This window comes from Micrasema longulum, unplaced genomic scaffold (genome assembly GCF_059751315.1).
Source record: "Micrasema longulum isolate JH-2025_06_02 unplaced genomic scaffold, ASM5975131v1 h1tg000725l, whole genome shotgun sequence".
NCBI lineage: Eukaryota > Metazoa > Arthropoda > Insecta > Trichoptera > Brachycentridae > Micrasema > Micrasema longulum.
In genome coordinates, this window is record NW_028277921.1 from 320,717 (window position 1) to 343,062 (window position 22,346).

At 30.4% G+C, this 22,346-nt stretch overlaps 1 protein-coding gene across 4 annotated transcripts in view; it reads right to left on the reverse strand.

The window, feature by feature from the left end:
* Window positions 1-11,696: 11,696 nt before the first annotated feature.
* Window positions 11,697-22,346, reverse strand: part of Klp31E (kinesin-like protein 31E) — a 136,821-nt gene continuing 126,171 nt past the window's right edge. Inside the window, exons 21-26 of one of the 4 annotated variants that reach the window (XR_015822885.1) lie at window positions 21,930-22,094; window positions 21,720-21,840; window positions 17,813-17,986; window positions 16,401-16,600; window positions 13,156-13,312; window positions 11,767-11,902 (exon numbers count right to left, since the gene is read on the reverse strand). Coding sequence is in view for 3 of the 4 variants with exons in the window: in XM_088229969.1 (XP_088086095.1) it covers window positions 13,210-13,312; window positions 16,401-16,600; window positions 17,813-17,986; window positions 21,720-21,840; window positions 21,930-22,094 (763 nt within the window). In the remaining variant the exon portion in view is untranslated. Of the gene's footprint in view, window positions 11,903-13,058; window positions 13,313-14,726; window positions 14,923-16,400; window positions 16,601-17,812; window positions 17,987-21,719; window positions 21,841-21,929; window positions 22,095-22,346 lie in introns of those variants that run through there. The other 3 variants (XM_088229971.1, XM_088229969.1, XM_088229972.1) reach the window with 3 other exon arrangements.

Genomic DNA, 22,346 nt, shown 5'->3' on the forward strand with positions numbered 1-22,346 from the left:
GTAAATATGGAAAATATTTAAAAACTGCTATTTTTATGTATTTATTTATTATTTATCATGCTATTTATTGCATTTAGCCGGCGCGGCGGTTGGCAAGCCGAATGTCAAAAAAAGCAGTCGCCATAGTAATTGTAATTTAATTTTAACTTTTTCGTATTAGATACTCCTTCTTATTTTGCAAATGCAATATATCGTATTATTTTTTATAGTATATTTTATGTAGTAAGCGCCGATTTTTCGGCAATAAACTGTATTTATTTACGAGGAAAACAAAAAATAAACCGACACGAGCGTTGACTTAGAGATTACACACGCGTTGACTTATGCTTCTTTCTTTTTATAAAAATGTTTTAAACTATTCTTTTATTGTAATATTTAAACCCTATAAATTGTATATATGGACAATGTCCGTTAATAAATAAATAAATAAATAACTTAAGCATGTTCATTATTGTTCATTGTGACCGCTCAAATGCTTAGAATATTTTTTAGCACGTCGAGAGTTATTTGTGATTGAGCTACTGGTATAAAGTTACGCCTAGGCATAATGGTAGAATAATGACTGTATTTCCCTCCGTATTCTACTACTATGCTTAGACGTAACTTTATACCACGTTTATGAGTAAGGGTCATTATGTTTTAAAATAATTACAAATCGATTAAATAAACAAACAAACAAACCATCACGCCGTTTTCCCGTAAAGGTAGGCAGAGAGGATAGAACACCATATCACTGTGTCATTTTTTTCATATTTATTTATTCATTTAAAGATACATAGGTTGGGCTTATCCAGAGACCAATATACGTATAATGAGTTAGAAACTAGCTTAAATATATCTTCTCTTCAAGACCGTCGAAATAAATCCGACCTTCTAGTTTTATTTAAATTTCTCAACTCAGTCTTTGATGCACCTGAACTACTTAGCTCAATAATATCAAATATTCTAACTAGAAACCTCAAACAAAACTTACTCTTTCATACCGATAACCATAGAACTAACTATGGTTTTCATTCCTCTATGCCCAGAATTCTTAGGTCTGCCATCAGACATACCAGTCTTGATTTCATTGATAATAAGTTGTCTTCTTTCATACGATCACTGATTCAAATTAAATTATAAACACTTCTCTCCCGCTTCTACCCCCACCAAGTCTACTATATACCATTGTGTCTTTCTAGTTTCTTTAATATTTTTTTATGTATACATATGTCATAAAACATGCTCAAATAAATAAATATCACAAAAAAATAATAACGTATCCCTAACTCTATGAGCCCAAGAGCCCTGTGTTGAGTTGGGATACAGTATAATGGAAAATGGAAGCATGCATATTAATTATATCAAAGAATATTACATATAAAAATTATTACATAAAAATAAATTTTAATAAACATTCGGACAACACACTTAATAGTACCATATATAAATGTATTTAATCTCTCGCAGCATTCTCCTGCAATGGTCTCATTCCCTTAGATAAAATCCAAACTTGTACACTTCTCCTGAAAATGGCTTTCATTTTGGAGAACTTAATTTGTTCATCCAGGACATTTAACACAGATACCTACAGATCTCACTTCCTCTACATTCACACAACTTCTCATGCACGCTCGTCGATTATTCCAACTTTTGACATGTCCATCTTAAAATATTTGTTGGTCATGCCATGTCTTTCTCGTCTTCTGCACACATTAACATTCGCATCGTAAATCTTTTCTGCAGTCTTTTCACTGTCCATTAGCTTTACATGTCCAAACCAACGCCTAACTCTTTTCTTGATTTTGTCGATAGTGCTTATTTCAGCCTTACATAATGTACGGATCTCGACATTCGTGCATCTATCGTACATAGTTTTAATACACATTCGCCTGAGGAATCACGTTTCGACAGCATTTAGCCTACTTTCATCCCTGTTTTTCCAAGTTCATACGTAGCTCCCATACATCAGAGTAGGCATCAGGACTCCATTGTAAACTGCTAATTTTGCCTCTTACGACAAACATTTATGTGCCAAAGTCGATTTAAATGCACCGTTCACTCTGTTCCCAGTATTCGCCCTCCTTTCCAATATCTTTCTCAGTCATTCCATCCCTAGTAAATACACTTCCAGATTAAATAAACACATTACTAAGCTGTCATTCTTTGCACAAATAGCGGCAAAGATAAATATATTGGTTTATTATTTTGAACGTTAATATTTACAAAATAAAGGATAATAGTATACTATAATAAACCATAATATTATATAAGAATGATCCATTGTTCAGCGATACAATATCTACTCGTAGATATCGACGGTGGAAAGGCAAAATTTACTAAACTGGTAGTCTATACATTTACAGGGCTTACGATCTGGCTGGTTTTTTTTATTTTTTATTTATTAATAACATATTAAAATACAATATTTCAAGTAAATACAATTTTTTACATTAATCAAATACAATATTACATTAACGTTTCCCATTACGTAAAAGAAATAAACAAATCTTGTGTACATAATGGGGAGTGACGTCTTACAATAGATTATTTTATTTTAATCAATAATATTTTTAGAAGAACATAAATAAATTACAAAAAAGATATCGACGATGTTTTCAATCAGTGTTACATAAAGAAGAATTAAAAATGTAATTTTTTACTTCTTTCTTAAATATATTGTATTCCTGACTGTACTTTTTTTTATCTTTGTTCATTTCATTAATGAAAAATATACCTCTGTAAATATAATGATGTTGTGCAGTAGTTGTTTTTAATTTAGGAATTAAGATATTACCACCTGTCCTAGGTCGCGTACTTACGTTTTGAGACCTAGAAATACTACTATTTATTTTATCTTTATGTATTTGAAGCAAACAATTCTTTTTATTCTTGTTATTTTTTCAGTGATTTGAAGGCAATTATCATTATGAAACTGACATCCTTCATTGCATTTTGTTGTGTGTATACAAATATTTATAGGAGGTATAATTTTGATTAATGAATATTGCTTATTATTCTTATTTTTTAAAAAATATTTATAATGTAAAGAACAAAAAAGGATTTATTACATTAGAATACACGAGAGTAATTCAAATTAATGCTTCTTTAAATATATAATTAACAACATTAGACATCAAAACCCGCATTTAATTATAAATTGCAAGACATACAGATTTAATATAATTTCAATTAATAAACTTCTTTGACAACTATTCCATCAATTTCCAGGCGTTTTTTCTATGAGGCAGATATTATTCAATTTTAACAAAAGATCATTTTTAATGTTGCGCATTTTCTGGAGGAATAAACAAAATACTTATTTGAAATACTGACGGCTAATATCTAGTGACTTTTTTCCAAATTTTGTTGATATCGTTCAATTTTCCGGGCACAATGGCGCTAAAAATAACTACGCAATGTGCATGCCTACATATTACACAATTTTCATAAGAAAATGTACAAAAAATAGTACAACTTATCGCAGGTACTATTTTTTGCACAAACTATTCACATTTTTCATATGGATTGAATGTGAATACACTAACGAATCTGTTTTTGTCTGCCAATCCTCAATAAATAACATTATGTATGTGTTTCCAATATTATATCATCTGGCAAGCAATACTAGTTTCATAATATCAATACAATCAAATAAATACTTTCGACCAATAGTTACGAGACAGGAAGTTGATTAATTAATTAAATTATTAAAGCTTCGCTTCATACACAGATTTTACCGGTAGTAAAAAGTTAACCTCATTTTTTGCGCATATGAACAGGTTTACTGCCAATTGGAAATTTGTAGAAATAATAACTCGCACTTGCAAAATTAATACTTTATGATAATATTATTAGTAGGGTGATCTTAGAGTAAGTATCTACGGGCGCGGATAATTCTTTACGTTGTATTTTTAAAAATATGAATCGCACGGGCTTGCAGAAAATCATAGGCATTTTATTATTATGATTTCGCTGGGAAAAGAATCCGGAACGTCCGTGCGTGAGGCAAGCATTTTAAGGCCAGTTAGACCGAAAAAGTAATTTCAAAATGTGTTGATTTATCTATATTTTTTTCGTGAAATCTTTATGTTAATGTTTGACGAAAATGTTAAAATATTATTATTAAATAATATTTTTTTTGGTGCAACAGGGCCCCGATATACAATGGAAAGTAAACAGAATTATCTTCGATTGTTTATAAAGAAAAACCGATATTTGTGTACAAAAATGAGTAAATTTGCTCTGCTTTTTATACAGAAAATTTGTATATAAAATTGAAAATAAATGTTAACTTCCCATTGTAATCGGGGCCCTGGTCCATTCTTGACATTGGGTAATCAACGTTTATTAGAATGTGCTAATAATTATTTAACACGAAAAACATGGCCCATGGAAAATATGTATTTTATTTTACTGGGATCATTGCTAATATTTGTAATAATTATCCTGCAGTTTTATTGCTGTTGGCCTCGTAAATGTAATGGTCAGCACGTTTGTCTACCATGTTAGCGGTCTCGGGTTTGATTCCCGACATGTTTGATATGAAATATTTATTTAAAAGAGTGTTTTAACACAAGAATATTTCATTGTCCCTGGACTGGTACCTGAATCGTAAGACTGATCATCTTACCTTCATATAACAAAATTATCAAGATACGCTGCGATTGGTGTACTAGGTGCGGAAAGGGAATGATGATGATGATTTTAAAGCCTCTCATAATTTCACAGAAATTGTGATTGAGAAATTATTATTCCGGCGCCCTCCAGTCCGTCAGAACAGTTGTACCAATACATGACGGTGCTGGATATGAGACAACTGTACCTAAAAGAAGCACTTACACACTTCTGGTCGAACAATAAGGATAGGTCTCAGTAAAATATCCGTACGAGGTTTTCCCAGAGCATGAATTATGTCATACCCAAAACCCGTACGACTTTCGCTCAGAGACGTCTCTCATTTATCGCACCGAGAGTGTTCAATACTTTGGAAGAGCGTATTAAGCTCTCAAGGACAAAAACTATTTTAAGAAAGTAGTTAAGGACTGGATTTTCCTTGGCGGGAGGGATTTGAGAAGGAAACTTCTTGATGATTTTCCGAATGTTTGAGTTTACTGTTTACCATATTGATGTGCCGTATATATATATATTATGTTTCTGATCCTATATTTGTGGTTATATACTCATGTGCTGTGTCAACTAATTGCTAGTCCCATCTCAACATAGGACTTTTAGTCCCATGGAGTTGGGACTTATGTCTCAAATAATTTACAATAAACTTATGTATATAATAAATAAATACATTTATAGATTACCGCGCACCTATTATGTATTCAAAAAGTATTCGTCTTTGGTGAACGAATTTTTGTGAATTAAATTTACCTACACGGTTTTTAGGGCCGTACCGCGAAACTTCTGAGGAACATTTTTTATGATTATAATTATAACTTTTAAAAACATCCTATTTTTTTGGATTAAGATCAAAAATATTTTATACCATCGAAGCGATATGCACCGGACGCGGACTAGGGATAGGGAAGTGGCTGGGTAGGGGAGTAGTATGGGTTTGTGGAAGGGATGCTAGTCTAAGATATTAAGGATTGTCTCCATTTTCAAATAAGGAAAAAAAATAAAATATTAAGAGTTTTTAAAAGTTCCCCTACAGTTTTGCGGTCTGGCCCTGGTCTGGTCGTTTAATTAGGTTTAAATTTGTTTCAACAGAGAGGGAAACATTTTTGAGAAGGTAATATGGATGTCCAGGGCTTATGACCTGAAATGAAAATGACATGACAAGAAAATAAGAAAATGAAAATATAAAAAAACTAGAATTCTTATTATTTACTCAAATATTTAAATTTTCAGACTATTTCATAAAGTCGAAAATAACTTTTGCTGAAAAAATGGAAATCGAGTTGTGAGGTAGAGTGGGATTTGAACCTAGGATCCTTGGTCCAGTGAGTCCACCATACTATCACGGGATCACAACCCGGTTCGACATGAAATAAAAATGTTTTTCCTCTCTGTTGCAACAAATTGAAATCTAAATAACTCGCAAGGGAGGAAATCATTTCGATATACTCAAAACATTGTTGTTTGATTATATACCTACCTACTTTTATGTAATATTTTATATATAACTACTATTCATAATATCTACTATAAAGTAATTCAAATAGATCAAGTCAAAGAAACAATGGTGTGCTAGAAATACCACATTGTAAAACGAGACTAGCACAGAGACATGCTTATTTTATAGGCCCAATTCTTTTTTTTCTTTTTTTACTACAATATTTGAGTTTGTCCAAATGTTTGCAGACAAAAGACTGAATTTCACCCCCTCGGAAGTCATTAAGATAAAAAAATTACAACAGGGATGGAGAATACCTTAAATAAGGGAATATGGAAGTCTAGGCAACCAACTGGTCCAAGAAGAAGTTTAAAAATTGAAAAATTGTTTTTAGGCGTTGTCTAGTATGTGAAATAATTCAGTCAGATGAATCTCTTCACAACAATAAAGGTTTCAGCTCTTCAACTTCACTAAAGTCAACAAATGGAAGAATTGAAGAAATATGGATGTTCAAATATAGGCAAAATGGTAAATGTTACACAGTGTGTAAAGTGGCCACTTAAACCAGCCAATTTTATTTTTTTATATTTTTTTTATTTGGGAAATCAACAGTTCTACATACATATTTATAGTAAACAAACAGATATAGTGTATAAACTCAGAACTAATAACAGATTTCCACAAAGTATACAAAGTTGACAAGTCATAAGCCCTGTAAATGTCTAGACTACCATATTGCCTTATTTAAGGTATTCTCCATCCCTGTTGTAGTTTTTTAATCTTTTTTTACTGATAATATTTTATTGATCCCAAACATTCAAAATTTTCCTTCTTTTAAAAAACACGCACTACCCTGGATTCAAACTAAAGATATTAACTAATTTTTTTTACGATATATTTTGTTGCCCTTTAGTAAGGAATATTTTTATGTTTTTTTTTGTATATTCTATTTCCTTGTTTCATTACTATAACATAAAAAAGTACATTATAATCTTTCACAGAATATTTTCTTTTCTCTTTCTCATATTATACAAAAATATTATACCTGTCTATTTGTTATAGGAACAAAAATTCATAAACATTTCTTGTATGCCTACCCACGAACAGGCCATGGCTTTGCGGGGTTTTTATTGTTTATATGTATTTCATTTCCAAATAATGATCTTTTATTTTTTTAATACTCTGTTTTACCTCTTATTTATATTGTAAAAAAAAACAAAAAAATATATATTTACAAGTGTGTATATATAAAAAAAAGCATAATGTAATTCGATACTTAAAATGTTTATCAAATACTTATCGTGCGTTATATTAGTATAGTACATTATACGTACTAAACCTACATTTTGACTTGATATAGATACCATGAGACACTTGAATTTTAATTTTGTACCCGTCAAGCAAAAACCCTTTGAGTGTATATAATGGTGTAATATATCACTGGTGGTGTGTATCATATAAATCATAACTTCCTTCCATTTCCTTTCTTCCTACCTGCTGACAAGCCTCTAAAAAAGAGGCTTAGCAGGTTATTCCTTTAAAAATAAAAACCATTTCCGATAGTATGAAAGAGTATAGGTTATTTTCTATTTATAAGTTTATTTAAATGTCCAAGAGGTTTTAAACTTAAAAATGATCTATATTAAAACTTCCCTTTTCAACATTTATCCCTTATATACTGTACCCTTCCTTCATATGAGATCATGTTACTTAGAGTTCCATCTAATATAACATAATATAAAACATAATTGCAAGGAAAACTGGTTCATAGTACTAACTTGCCTACGTACTTGTGCACATGTTGATGCTATATTTATCTCTTCGCAATAAACGTGATAATTTAATATAATAGCCATGTAACAAACACAGGTGAAGGTTGAAGATGTATTTATGCATAAATGGATGGAAGTAAGGAAAAAAGACAATTACGAGGCACTTCCAGAAAGCAAGAGTACTCAATTTTTGTATTTAAAAAAATATATATTTAAAAAAATTACAGTACCTACATTGTCTATACATAATTATATTACTTATTTTTTTCACATAGTCGACTTCCTGATCTATGCAGGTTGTAAGTCGTGGCACAAGCTTTTGGATGCCCTCCTCATAGAACTCTCCCGCCATCTCCTTCGTCCACTTCATACCTCTTGTTTCACCTCCTCATCAGTTAGATTTTTTTTCCACCCATGTGAGTCGTCAGGAAGGTAAAAAGATGAAAATCCGAAGGCACTAAGTCAGGGGAGTATGCAGGGTGATTCAAAATGTCCCAACCAAATGCGTTCAAACGCGCCTTGGTGGCGGTAGCCGTGTGCGGGCATGCATTATCGTGCAACAAACACACTCCCTTTGTCAACATTCCCCTCCGTTTGTTTTGAAGGGCTCTTTTGAGCTTTTATAGGGTCTCACAGTATCGTGCTGCAGTAATTGTCTCCCACTGGGACAAAAAATCAATAGAAATTATCCTTTTTCGGTCCCAAAACACGGATGCCATGATTTTTGTGGCCGAAATTGAGGTTTTGAATTTTTTGGCAGATGTGTGCCGCCACTGTGATTACTGTCTTTTTGTCTCAAGGGTGTAATGAGCCACCCATGTTTCATCACCAGCCACAATGGAGCTGAGAATATCCTCACCTTCCAATTCAAATCGATCAGCCAATCAGTACTCTTACTTTCTGGATATGCCTCGTATATTGCTAATTTGTTGCGAATGGAACCTGGGAACACGTAGATGGTCCATGTGACTATAATTTTATTTTTGCTGTAATCTAGTAATATAACTTTTTAAGGTTTCAAGCTTTATTAATGTTGTTGGGTATATTTGGGGGTTGAAGTTGAAATAAAAGAAAAAACTATAAATTCATTGATATATTTTTATGCCAGTTACATATGGTAAATCAAAATGTTGATAGAATACATTTTAAACATGATTCATTAATAAATTAGCTAATACATGCTAAAAGCTAATGGACAGAACTTAATATAGTGTCTAATACATTGAGGAAAAAAAACATGACTAGTCATTGTAATACATACTTAAATGTTTAAACAATTAAAAAAAAAAAAAAAACTTATGAAAATACAAGTGCATATTGATTAATAAGCTTAAACTATAATGTAATAAATATTATATTTGATAAAATTATAATATTGAAAAAACTTATTTTTAATTATCATTACAAGGTCACTATGCCATCATAAGAAAAAATTGAGAGTTTAAAAAAATTTAATTATTTCAATATTCATATTACTTTTGAACATTTTATATAGCGCATATTATGTAACATTATTGTCTTTCTGCATGTGGTTATTAAGAAACATTATAGTTGAAACATGCGGAAAAATTAATCCATTATATAAAGTAAAATATACAGCCGTTCCGGTGAATAATTAAGCAACTGTAAAATTAAAAGAGATGAAAAACGAAAAAGAATTAAGTTTTAAAGAAGCAAATATTATTTATTGGTAATTATTTAATTATAAATATGAGTTGAGAGAGAGATAGTTTTAATTGGCGCAAATCCGAAGTAAGAAGTATTTAAATTTGCAAAAAGTTTTTTTTTAATTAAACAGGATCGGGACTGGGTTTTCCTAGGGGGGAGGAATTTGAATTAGAAACTCCTTGATGACTATTTGATTATTTGAATTTATTGTTTTGTGTAAACCAAATTACTTTTTTTAATGATGTTTTTGTTATAATTATAACATGATTGAAGAATATTATTCGTCCCAATAAATGTAAATAAATAAATAATTTGGAAATTAATAAATATGTCAAACATGAATATTCAAACAATGATGTAACTGCCATTCAGCACCTGGAAGTGGTTGTACATTTGTGCTATTTTTTTATCCATATATATTGGAAACTAATAAAGTTATGTAAAAACGACAAAAGTTTGGAGTTGTGTCATTATTTCACCGGAAAAGCAGTATGTACACAGCAAAATACATTTTTATCAGATGTATATATTATATAATGCAATTTAAGAAGTTCTCTTCAAAATTCCAGGTAGGGTTTATATGATAAAGTAATTTTTGATGTTTTTTTAAAAAACTTATATGTTATTCATCACATCTATGGAAATTAGCAACACGGACCGATGTCTCAGGAAATATCATTGATAGATAACTCAACTGTGGTATAAAGAATTTATTGGGAATGTGAAAACGTAGGCATTCATAGAGGACTTGATGCCAGTCATTGGATAGTTTAAGTGATCATTTTACGCACACAACAACATTCACCATACCGTCTAATGTTTGTAATTTCCACATCTCCACAATTTTTCAGAAGTTGTATATAGCGTTGAAGAATGTGTGATTTTACATTGTCAAAATATGTATTTCTGATAGGTGACATCTGTTGATTACTTGATAATTTTTTTAATGGCAATATTATCCGTATGTGATTGAATTATTCTTCCAATTAACTAATTTGAGAAATTAGCAACATTTATGTTTAAATTCAATCCCAAGTAAGGTTTTGATGCTAAACTTTTGAATCACTGTCCTGAAAACTAATGATATTCTAAGTATTTGCAGAGTGATTTTCAAATTCATGTTTCTTAAAATATATTACTGATTTTTTAAATGTAATATAATTAATCAAATTTACCTACATATATATTATTACACAGTGTAGTGTTTATAATTTTTAAAAAGGAATGTTTATTTAATTGACAAAGGTACATAATGTTATTAAATAGAATATGTAAATAATCAAAAAGAATTTTTGATTTTTTTAAAATAACAGTACAAAACATAATCCTATGTGATTATTACATATCGACTTTTAGTTATTTTTTTATCACAAAAAGAAAATAAAATTATGAAAAAAATTTAAAAATTCAATGATACAATATTTCTTAACAAATATTAAGAAGATTTCAAATAAGATCTTATTATGAGAGAAAGTTTTATGAAAACTCAAGAATAGATTAATCTCTAACTACAAAATAATATTTCATAATAAATACATGAACAATGTATTAAATTTTATCAAAATAATTTATTACGATTAATTTTATTAAAAAAGGTACTTTTAGGAAAATGTCTTCTAGCTTTTCCGTATTCATTATTTAGAGAACATAAAAGAAAAAAAGTAGTACATACCCCAAAGTCATATTGACAGTACCCCGAAGCATATAATTCCATAAAGTATCTTTACAGTAATAATGCTTTTAAAAATTATTTGAATATAGATATACTTAATTACATATTATTCGAACATAATGATGAGTTTTTAGCCTCAATTATTTGGGATCGATTTCCTATATGAATATCGGAGATATCTAATAATGATAATAAAATATAAAGCATATTGAACGTGGTAAAATGCGTTCTACGCTTTGCTATCTAAATATGAAAAAATATACTATAATATTGGTATGTTGCTCGCGTATATATTTGGACTCCCTCGGTAATATTATTATGAAGCTGGTTCAAAACTACAAATATATAACTCGCTATAACGGAGTGTCTAAGAACCTCAAAAAATAATGAGATGGTTTACAAAATATGTCGTCTCAAAGATGTTGAAGATATTTTGGCCCTAATCTGTCTTCTCTGCCTTCTAGCTACCTCGATAAGATTCTATCATATATATTATCACAATCTCTTTGTTAACAGAAGTAAAATCAATAGATTCAGTTAAGTCTTTGGATAAAATTCTACATTCTACATAACTAGGAATAAAATATTCATTTTCGGTTTGCAAACTTTAATCTTTTGCTATAGTACGAAGGGTAACATTCGTTTACTCTTCGCAGTCTGGGTCTAGGTAATTGTCAGCTTTCTCCCGCCAGAATATTTTCAATTTTCTCAGGGTTGATCTTCCAAAATCTCACCTTGCCCCCGCTGCAAAATTAGAGGATTAAGGAAAAACTAAACAAAACAAAAATAAAATAAATTGAAGAAGGCATTTTGAATTCTGTACCAAAGGTTGAAAACTACAGTCAAAATACACGAATAATGTAACGAGAAATGATATCACAGACACAAATGGAAATAAAATGATTAAATCTGTAACAAACATTACAAAACATTTATAATTCCAAAAATTAAAATGATACTAGAAAAAAGTGTATATGAAACAGGATTATTACTTTAACTAATAAAAGACTGAAAAAATTATAATGAATTATTAATACAAAAGTTTTAAAACCGTTATTTCACATAATTATGTACGAGTTTTCTGAAGTTTTTGTTGGTAAGCACAAAAAGCAATTTTTTTGTAAATTAATATTATTTGACAGTGATGAAATAAGCGTTATGGTGCGGTGATCATGATAGAGTAATGAATATTAGAAGTGAACAAGTCAAGTGGGTGGATCAGAAAATATTATTTCAACGTGAAGGCAAATAAAAACATGCAATAAATTGGTATTTAAAATTTAAACATGCAAGTGGACATAAATGCGGTATTGATTGATTAAGTATAGCAAATAATAATATACTTATTACGTATGTACATAATTAATTACTTACTGTTATTATCTAAAATAAATATTCGAAAAACTGATTTTATAGTAATTTTGAAAGGTATCATCTTTCGAATGATTTAATATTAATTCCTAAAGTAAATAAATAAATTACATTTTCATTATATCTATCCAAATTACAACTGGGCCTTGGACAAGAAGAGCTTATTAAGAAAAATCAAAGCTGTAAGAACAAGTCAGCATTAGTTTATTTAGTTAGTGATTTGAAAAGTAAACAAAATAGATACGTACATAAATCACAAAAATGAGTGTTTACAATATTGTTCATGACTGTATGGATAGTTGCTGTTGTTGTTTTAAATTAAATTAATTTAGGCAGGTGACTAACTAAAAGGCAAATAAATATTATTAATAAGAGTTTGTAATATATATATATATATATATACATGTCTGTGCCAATCCTGGCTTTCTGAATGCAAAGGAATGAAGGCATAGCAAATAAAAATGGTGAATGAAGAATGAAAAGAAACCAGAAAAAAACAGTCAAGATCATTTGAGTTTGTTAATCTCAATATAAAGTGAATTGAGCTACCTAAAACTTATTTACTGCAAGTTGAAGCTGACAAGTCAAGGCGGCACACATAAAACAGTCAAGAAAATGATAACAACCTTGGATTACTCTGTCGGAGATGGCAAAATGCTGGGGGAGGGGATGGTCAATTGTCAACAAGACTTGAGATAGTGGAGGTAACACCAAGTGACGTGCGACACATGCATACACACAAACAGGAATAGCCATACACTAACTGAATCCAGAAATCGTGAACTGAAAATTATCCAAACTAGCAATGTCAGCCCGAAATTCTCTTCAGAAAGGAAACAAATATTTATAGGACAACTGTTGTAAGATGCATGAAACGAGGTAAGAAAAGTGAAGCTGTCAAACAGTTAACAAACAAGACTTTTATTGAGATAACTGGTTGATGGAGTTTTGAAACATTAAGGTTTTTTAGTCTATGAATTTGGAGAATCCGACATTTCTTACTCTATCTGCACATCATTTTACGACAGTTGGTCTATCAAAGTTAGTTGATATATTTCTATGATACTATAATGATTAATTTCAAAAGTACGAAAATGAGTGCATGTACTCATACAACATGGTAAAAATTTTCTGGACGAATTTTGTCTTTAATTATTAAGTAGAAAAGTCTTGTACAACAACTTCACGTATGTAAAGAGATTTCGTGAGATAAATGTTTTTTTACGTAACTTGTATATATTAAATCTAAATGTAAATAATTAAGGTAACTAAAAATTATTAACATCCAGCCTATTTTTAAGTTCATTGATTTTAATGTTCGGAATGTTTTAAGTCAGTTAAATGTGATTACATAGTCATCAAAACACGAATACAGTTCTTTAGGAATTGAATGATCTATACCTGTAAAGTTGATTAGATATTCTTTAAAAGGTATTTTAAAAATCAATGCATATTTTTTCCAAATATCATATTAAGTAAGACTGAAAAAATTTAACGATATTTTAAAAAACCATCGTGAATATTACCATAATATAATATAATTGAACCATTAAAATGAGCCAAGGAATGTATTCAGCTTTTTCATTCAACTTAAGTATCAAAATATAATATAAGAGAAAGTACCTACAAATAATATGGAGTATTTATTACATAATATTTAATAATTACGATAAAATGGATATACATAAATCTGTGGTTTGGATCTAAAAAGGTCGTAAATCACAATATTATAGGAGAGTAATTTTTCAGTCATTTTGTGGCGTTATAATTAACTGTTTGACATGTTTGAAAACTTAATATAAAACAATACCATATATGTATATAAAATAGCTAAATACACAATTTTTTAATTGACATTGACCCTTTACAGAATGTTGGCAAGACCAAAACGAAATTTGACATTGGCTTTTTCAGATCCAAGCTGCAGAATTCATGACTTAAATATATTTATAAAAATGGAAAGCAATAATACTAATGTAAAATAAATAAGTGAGTAAAAATAGTTAATTTTAAAAATACTGTTTTGCGCGATTCATTTAAGTTCTTTGAACTCATATGGGTTATGCACATTGAATATTGCTTTATCAAAATGCTAGAAATCATCTACGACAATTAATTGAAAGCAAAGCCAAAACCAATCCAAAAGAAGTTTGATCAATCGGAATAATAAAGACAAAATGCATGCAATAAACGAGGCAAAAATATCCCAAAGTCTAGAGTGCGAGAGGGTGTACAGAATATATGCCGAGTAAGCGATGAAGCAGAAAATCAAAGTAAAGGAAATGACAAAGTGAAAAGGGATGAAAGAGGATTTGGCAGTTAGATTGGGATTAGGGTCTGGTACGATTCATTTCTCGGCCATGGGACAACGCCATATCTTCACTTCACCGCTACTGCAAAACCAAAATACCCCAATCATTTCACATACGGCCAATTATTTTCACTGTGAATGGAAACAGTTCGAAGAAACCAAATAAATTTCTCATTCAAAATTTTGCAAAATAATATTTTTTTACTAGGAAATCATAAACATAACATAAGTATGGGATGAATTGATGAGAATTATACATGTAAAAAAGAAGTCAGTGCAGTTTGTATGATCAGTGATAAAAAAATATTTAAAAAAGACAGTTATAAACTAAAGGAAGAAAAGCAAAAACGTTTAAATGAATGATTGAATAATATTATGTATTATGTTTAATGCTGTAATTGGTACTAATCAATAATTATAAATATAAATCAAGGAAATTACTGAATATTTTCTAACATGTTATGCATAAAGAGACCTTTATGTACATCATTTTAATACTCATAAAATTCTGCCCAAATCACAAATGGATAAAAAAAATTGTCCCACATTTTTTTATAATAAATAATGTATTGAAAAACAATAGGATTTTAAAAATTCATTATAAAAAAGGAAACAAAAAACATAATGCCTATATGTATTTTTGCAGGTATTTTTTATTATATTTCTGAATGCAGATTATTGATTTTTAAAATCATAAATAATTCTGAATTACTTAGATAATCCATTTATTTCCTGGGTATAAAAAGATCAACAATTAATTGATTGGGCTGTTTGAAAGATATCAACAATAATTTTGTATTAAGAAAATGATTTTTAACAAGTTAGGAAGTTTCTCTTATATAGCAACATAATGGAGAGATGTAGACTTACTGGTTGAATTTTGCATAACCCATTTTCAAGTAATTGTGGAGGATAGTGCAATAATTGAAATTTTTTTTTATTGAAAATAAAATGGTTTCAAAGTTACTTAACTCGTGTTTCATAATTCTTTAAAAAAATACATCTCTTAAACCCTGTCACCATACAAATTACTACAATTAGTAATAAGAGGTTATTGCTAACTACTTTTAGTTAAACCTTGGCAATGTGTAAATAATTAAAAATATCTTGAGTGGAAAATTGAAATGTAAGGGATTAAGTATAAATCGTTCAAGAGAGGAAAAAGATGAAAATAAAAACATATTTCTCGCTTTAATTAATACATATCAGTTACACAATTTGTTTATTTTACGGATGTACATGGCTCAAATGATTTTTTATGAACATTATAATAATGTTCTGTAAAACAAGGTAAAGACAAACCATTTTTGTAAAAAAATACAAAAATATAAAAGGCAGATACAGTCAGTTATGATGTTTCTAAATAATATACATTAAATTTTTAAGTTGTGGATAAAGATATGAAATGGCTATTTATGTTCTAATACATTAGGATTTTTATTTGAACTCTCTTTTCATACTTTTGAATAATTTACACTTTGCTTCGAGCAGTAATTTTCAAAAAATTTCCACCGCCAATGTTATGTATCAAATGGTATTATATATTTGAACAATACTTACTTGGAGGCGGTGAATATCTGAGTGGAGTTTGTAGCCACGTCATTGATAGCGGAATTATCTCCTTTGACTTGAGCCAGGAGGCGACAGGATGCGGCGTCCCACAGTTTCAGCTGCCCTCCACGGCAGCCAGAGGCCAGAAGGCGTCCGCCCCTCAGTAGGGCCAACCCCATCACCCAGCCCTTGTGCGCATTGTAAACAGTCTGAAAAAGATAGAAATTTCATCATATTAGTGTCAAAAGAAGTCTGTAATTTTATGTGTTTTGAAGTCACATACAAGTTTGGGAAGGCAAAAAAACCTTTTGTAAAGTGATAATGCTAAAATAAGGTACAAAACTGACCCAACGATTACCACAATCAGAGTTCCAACTAGATGTATTTACCAGGCGCGTGCGGTGATTATTATCAGTAGGGATGCTGACAAAAAATAATCATGTCTTAAGTAGGCATGATAGTACATAGGTATAGATAAATATCTGATCAAAATTTCAAATCAATATAACAATAAAAATCATTGAATCACTTTGATAAATTGCGTTTGAGATATTAAATTACGAAAATAATGCTATGTTAGTTTTCTACAAGTACCTAAAACTCAAGATGTTCTTCAATTTTGGCCAAATTTCAATAATACGCTATTTAAATCTTTATGCTATATCTTTTTAGAGTCGTTTTTTCTATGCATTACACGAGTTAGATGCTCTGATCTCCAAGAGTCTGTAGAGCAATATGACAATGCTATTAACCTTAATGCGCGCGCACGGAAATTCGATCACTTGTAATAGGAATGGACTAAAAATAAAGAGTGGTATCCAGATTCCAGCGTATTTAACGAATACTGTCAAGGCCAAGGTACCTTGATATTCAGTACATTGATATAGAAAATACAAAAATATATGATTTTTGGAATATTTGAAAATTTTCTTTTCATATTTTTAGTTTTCATAATGAACTACGCATAATAATTTTCATATAGTCAAGGAATGCGCCGCATCCACAGTATGTATGGCCGGAACGCGCCTGGTATTTACTTAAATTTAACCATATAACGCAACAATTTCAACAATAATAGAAATGCCTGGGTGTTCTGTGCTGTAATTCACCACTGTAATTGGGCCTCCTGGCCCGCTGTGGTGCAAAAAAAAAAGAAATGAAATACCAATACAGCAAAGGCAAAAAAGAACCAGAGTACAGATTATCTTTGATTTTCTATGACTCTAGTATGAATTTTATAATTTGATTTGGTCTGTGTAAAGTATGATGGGTAGTTCGTCTAAGTTTTTAAAAGACTTTATTTCAGTACCAATATTTTTTCTAAATATATTATGTAAAGAAGAAACTGATAATCCTAATGTTTTTGTCATCGAGATAGTTAACTTCTATATGTAAATACAGGGATAACAATTTATATTTACATGTGGAGCATCCTGTGAACTGAGGTGCCACCTTTTGATACTCGTGTCCCTGGATCCTGAGAAGAGAGTGTCATCAGACAATGCCAAGCACTGCACACCATCGTAATGGGGAGGCTCTAGGTGTAAACGAGGAACTCCTCCACTGCTGGATGCTCCACCGCGAACTTCAAACACCTGGAAACATAATACATACCCATATGAAAAGAAAACATTCTAAATTATTTACGTTTTTTTTTTAAATATAGGAGTTTGCGTTAATGACCTTGCTTATGCTGCAGACGGTTTATATTCTGTAAGTGGATTTTGTTTCCTGGCTACCTATATTTGAGTAGTTTGTCGACGCTTCTTTTATTATTTTTTAATGTTTTTAACTGTTCTTATATTGCAATATTTATCCCTATGAATGAGGAAGTTCAGTGGTTTTTTTAATTTTTTTTATTTGTTAATAGACTGTTAAACTAAGTAAAAATTAATTTAAAAAAAAAATTATATATCGTATTATCGGTGCTACGATTTTTCAAAGTTTTGTATTTCTGAAATAACTCCGCGTGTAGCGTCAGAGGTTCATTTCCGCTTATTTTCATTCAGTTCTTCCCATTGGTCCAGAAGCGACAAGCAGACCGGAAATCTTTCATAGCTCTCAGATCATAGGTTGATTCACATGAACCAGTGACGTCATTTAAAGTAGTGCGTTTTTGTCAAAATAATATTCATTATTTTTTCTGTACATTTTCAAGAAACTTTGCCATGCAATTTAATGCTCTAATTTTTACCCCGCGTAAGAAAAAAAAAATTGGATCCAATTTCCCGTGGGGCTGAAGTTCCTCATTGTATAAATGGACAATGTCCGTAAATAAATAAATAATGATGGGAAAGGGAGGGAGTTTCAGCTGTGGACCTTTTGGACAAAAATCACGGAAAACTTATCCAAAAAAAGTCGGACTATTGGTAGGCATCAGAAGGCCTTTAGTTTCAGTCAAAGAGATCATGGCATTTTGAGTCCTGTTATCATTTATTATCTTTATTACGATATGTACTATTCTAATCCATCGTATTCTAATAATTAATTCAACATTCCATTTTTCTGGCTCTAGTTTGAAACTGTATTAATTGTAATGCATATTTTTTGTTAATGGTATTGTTGCATTCTGCAAAAGTTCTGATGTATTGTAGTTTGGAAAAATAAACAAATAATGTTTTTGTGAAAGGTCATTGTGACTTATTATGGCTAATTATTTATAGATGCCACAGCGGATTCAGATAGTAGACATGGAAGAAAAAATTGTGAGAGACGAAAACCGAAAACTTGAATTTGATTTTAAAATTATTTAAGTTAATAATTTAACATGGATTATTATAAAATAAAAACCAGCTGAAATAATACAGAATGTTGATGATTAAAATATACTTTATATACCAATGCATATATTTCTCATAAACAGAAGCTAAATAGAACAATCATAAATGTTTTAAAACATTACTGATTTTTAATTTGTTATTATTATCATATACCTAAATGTAGTTGCAAAAGACTTTTAACACAATGAAGCCGAAATTTCTCAAATGGAAGTGATCGATCCAAAAACATGCAGTGCGTTTACTCGTGGTGTTAAGCCCATACACATCATTGATCTTGCATGCCGTCGTATGTACTGCGGTAGTACTGCGATAGATTCATGTAAAAAAATACTGTGAATTTTCAACTTATTCATCATTAAATTTAAATGAACATATCAGGGCAATAACGAGAAAAGAAACCCACTAAGCCTCTAAAATTTAGAGGCTTGTCAGCAGGTGGGAAAGAGAGGATATGGAAGGAAGTTATAAAAAATACACTACAACCCCACGACAGTTAGTCCTCTTACTAACTGCGCCATGGCGCCGGCTATATTACGTGCTTATTCTACAACATAATAAATGCAATAATTTGAAATGGAGTCATCTAAATTATATGCTTTACAGACAATGATGACTAAATGGATCAATTGTACATTTCATATATATTTGTCATTTAAAGCTGACAGAAGAAATAATCAAGAAATACAATGAGAGATTGCATGTTTGATTATAAGCAATTACATGGCCATGAAAAATAGTTGACAACTCAATCTACAAGAACCTAGGTTATGACATTTGACATCTTTGCATGATAATTTCAAGTGATGTTATAACTTCTCATAAATATAACAAAAGAATTAAAAATTATAAATAAATCTGGTTGATTAATTTGTTAACAAAGATGCATGGAGGAATTATAAAAAATAAACATTTAATGTTATTATAATTTAATTAATTTTACTATGTATTTTTATTGTTCATTATTATGGCTTAACACGGGCAAAGCCGAAAGAGCCTTAATAGGTTCATGAATATGTAAACGAGTCTAATTTTGAATTAATAAATAAATAAATACATGGTACCTACATTGTAAAAATACAAATATGTTAGAAATTGAACTTAAATGTGGCAATTGCAAATAATATTGAATAACGATGTATAAACCTAAATCAAAATCTGTACCTTAGTGGATGAAATACGGGAGTTCACTTTTTGCCATTTTGAAGTTAAAAATGCAGAAATTATCGCAATAAGCTATTTTCAAAGAATCCGGAGAAGTCCTTTTTGATTTAGTGCAAAAAACATTTGTAGTCCCATATACGCTATTTGAATATGTGCTATGTTATAAAAAAATATATAGAATTTTCTTAGAAGGTTGAAATTTTCTCATTTGGTTAAAAAGCTATGGATGTTTTGGAAATCAAAAAATCTCGTTTCCTGAACATTTCGGTCAATGTGATTCCCGTGGTTTATCATTTGAGGTACAGAAATATTATTAGAAGTTTTTCACATCTGGTTCATAAATATATGGTTATTTGATCATCTAAATTGTTCCATGTATGCTGCAGAATGAATAATCAATGGCATTTATTGAAAATTAATTCCCTGTTCTGATATACATATTTATCATAATTATTTGTCAAAAATATAATGTTAACTTAGTTGATTTTTTCCATAGCGTTCTAACGTGTTTGATTAAAAACACTGGGTCTAACATCATTGGAAGAATGAAGGAAGAGAGGAGACTTGATAGAGACATACACAATCCTAAATAGATCGCTCCCTGCCAGAGATGTTTCAATTTAATCTAAACACTCATTTGTAGTCATCACTGGAAGCTTTAATGTCCAATTCTAAGTCACCCTTAACAAAATTTCCTCTCCAGGTTTCAGGCGAATAAGTTGCCATTTATGGTGGTCCGTACCAGTACTGTCAATGAACTTAAAAATCAATTGGATGATATCTTAAAGGAAATACAAGTGTATTAGATAAAGGTTATACCGGCAAAAGGGTTTTGCCAATAATCCAATAAAAGTATTACAAATTCATTTTCATATTTATTTCACTGCTTTTACAATTTTCAGATGTTCTTTATTTCAGGTCTCGACTAGCTAGAAATTTCCTGTGTTTAGGCAGGACCTTTTTTGTTACACATGTTTTTTCATGTATGATGCTAAAACAATAAAAATTGGAACAGACAAATTATCATGTCAAAGAAACAATCCATCAGATATTTAAAGGTCCACTTTTTATTCACCTGCTCACCCGCCATCTTTTTATATGCATTGCAACCGAAAGATGTCTTTATGTCAGGGTCCAACATGTTAAAAAACTTGCGAGCCCAATAACGTAAAATGCCTCGGAAAAGAGGCAGTCCTACTTTGAGGTATCCTAAAGTAAGAGCTAGTATTTTAATATTTTGTTGGGTTATATTCTCCATTGAACATCAGAAGCTATTTAAAACTGCCTTGATATAAAACTCTCTGATGGTTAGCAAATTAGTTGAATCGAACAGAGTAACGAATATATGATGAATTGTATAAAAAAAGTCATAATAGAAATAAAGTACCTTTATGTAGTGATCTTTAGATCCCGTGACAACAATGTCATCAACATCAGTTAAGGGACCAACTGCTAGGCACATAACAGCAGCTTGGTGACCAGTGGACAGTTTGTTTGTGCATTCAAACCTATGAAATATTACATATTGAGATTAAATACGTAACTGGAAACAGAATAATTTGTTGGAAGCATTAACATATATTTTCACAACACTTACATGCGCAGATCCCAAATCCGAACTTTATCATTGGAGGTGGTGTAGAGAGTGCTTCCCTGTTTATTCAGCATGATGTCGTATATCTGGCTCTCTCCCGCGGGAAGATGAACTGATCGGGATACCGCGGCTAGTGGCACAATACTGCTCTGAGTTGTACCAGACGAGCTAAAATATTGCAAATACACAAACAATAAAATTGACTGAAATAAATTTACATCAGTTTATATTTTTTTTATGGAGTAAAGTTTTTTTCAGAACTACATAGTACTTTAAAATATTTCATTTCTAATGCAAAATTTTAATGTGATTCGACTGCTTTTTTTTTGTTTTGTTTTTTTTGCACCACAACAGACCAGGAGGCCCAATTAAAGTGGTGAATTACAGCCAATTAACACCCAGGCTTGAGAATAATCACAT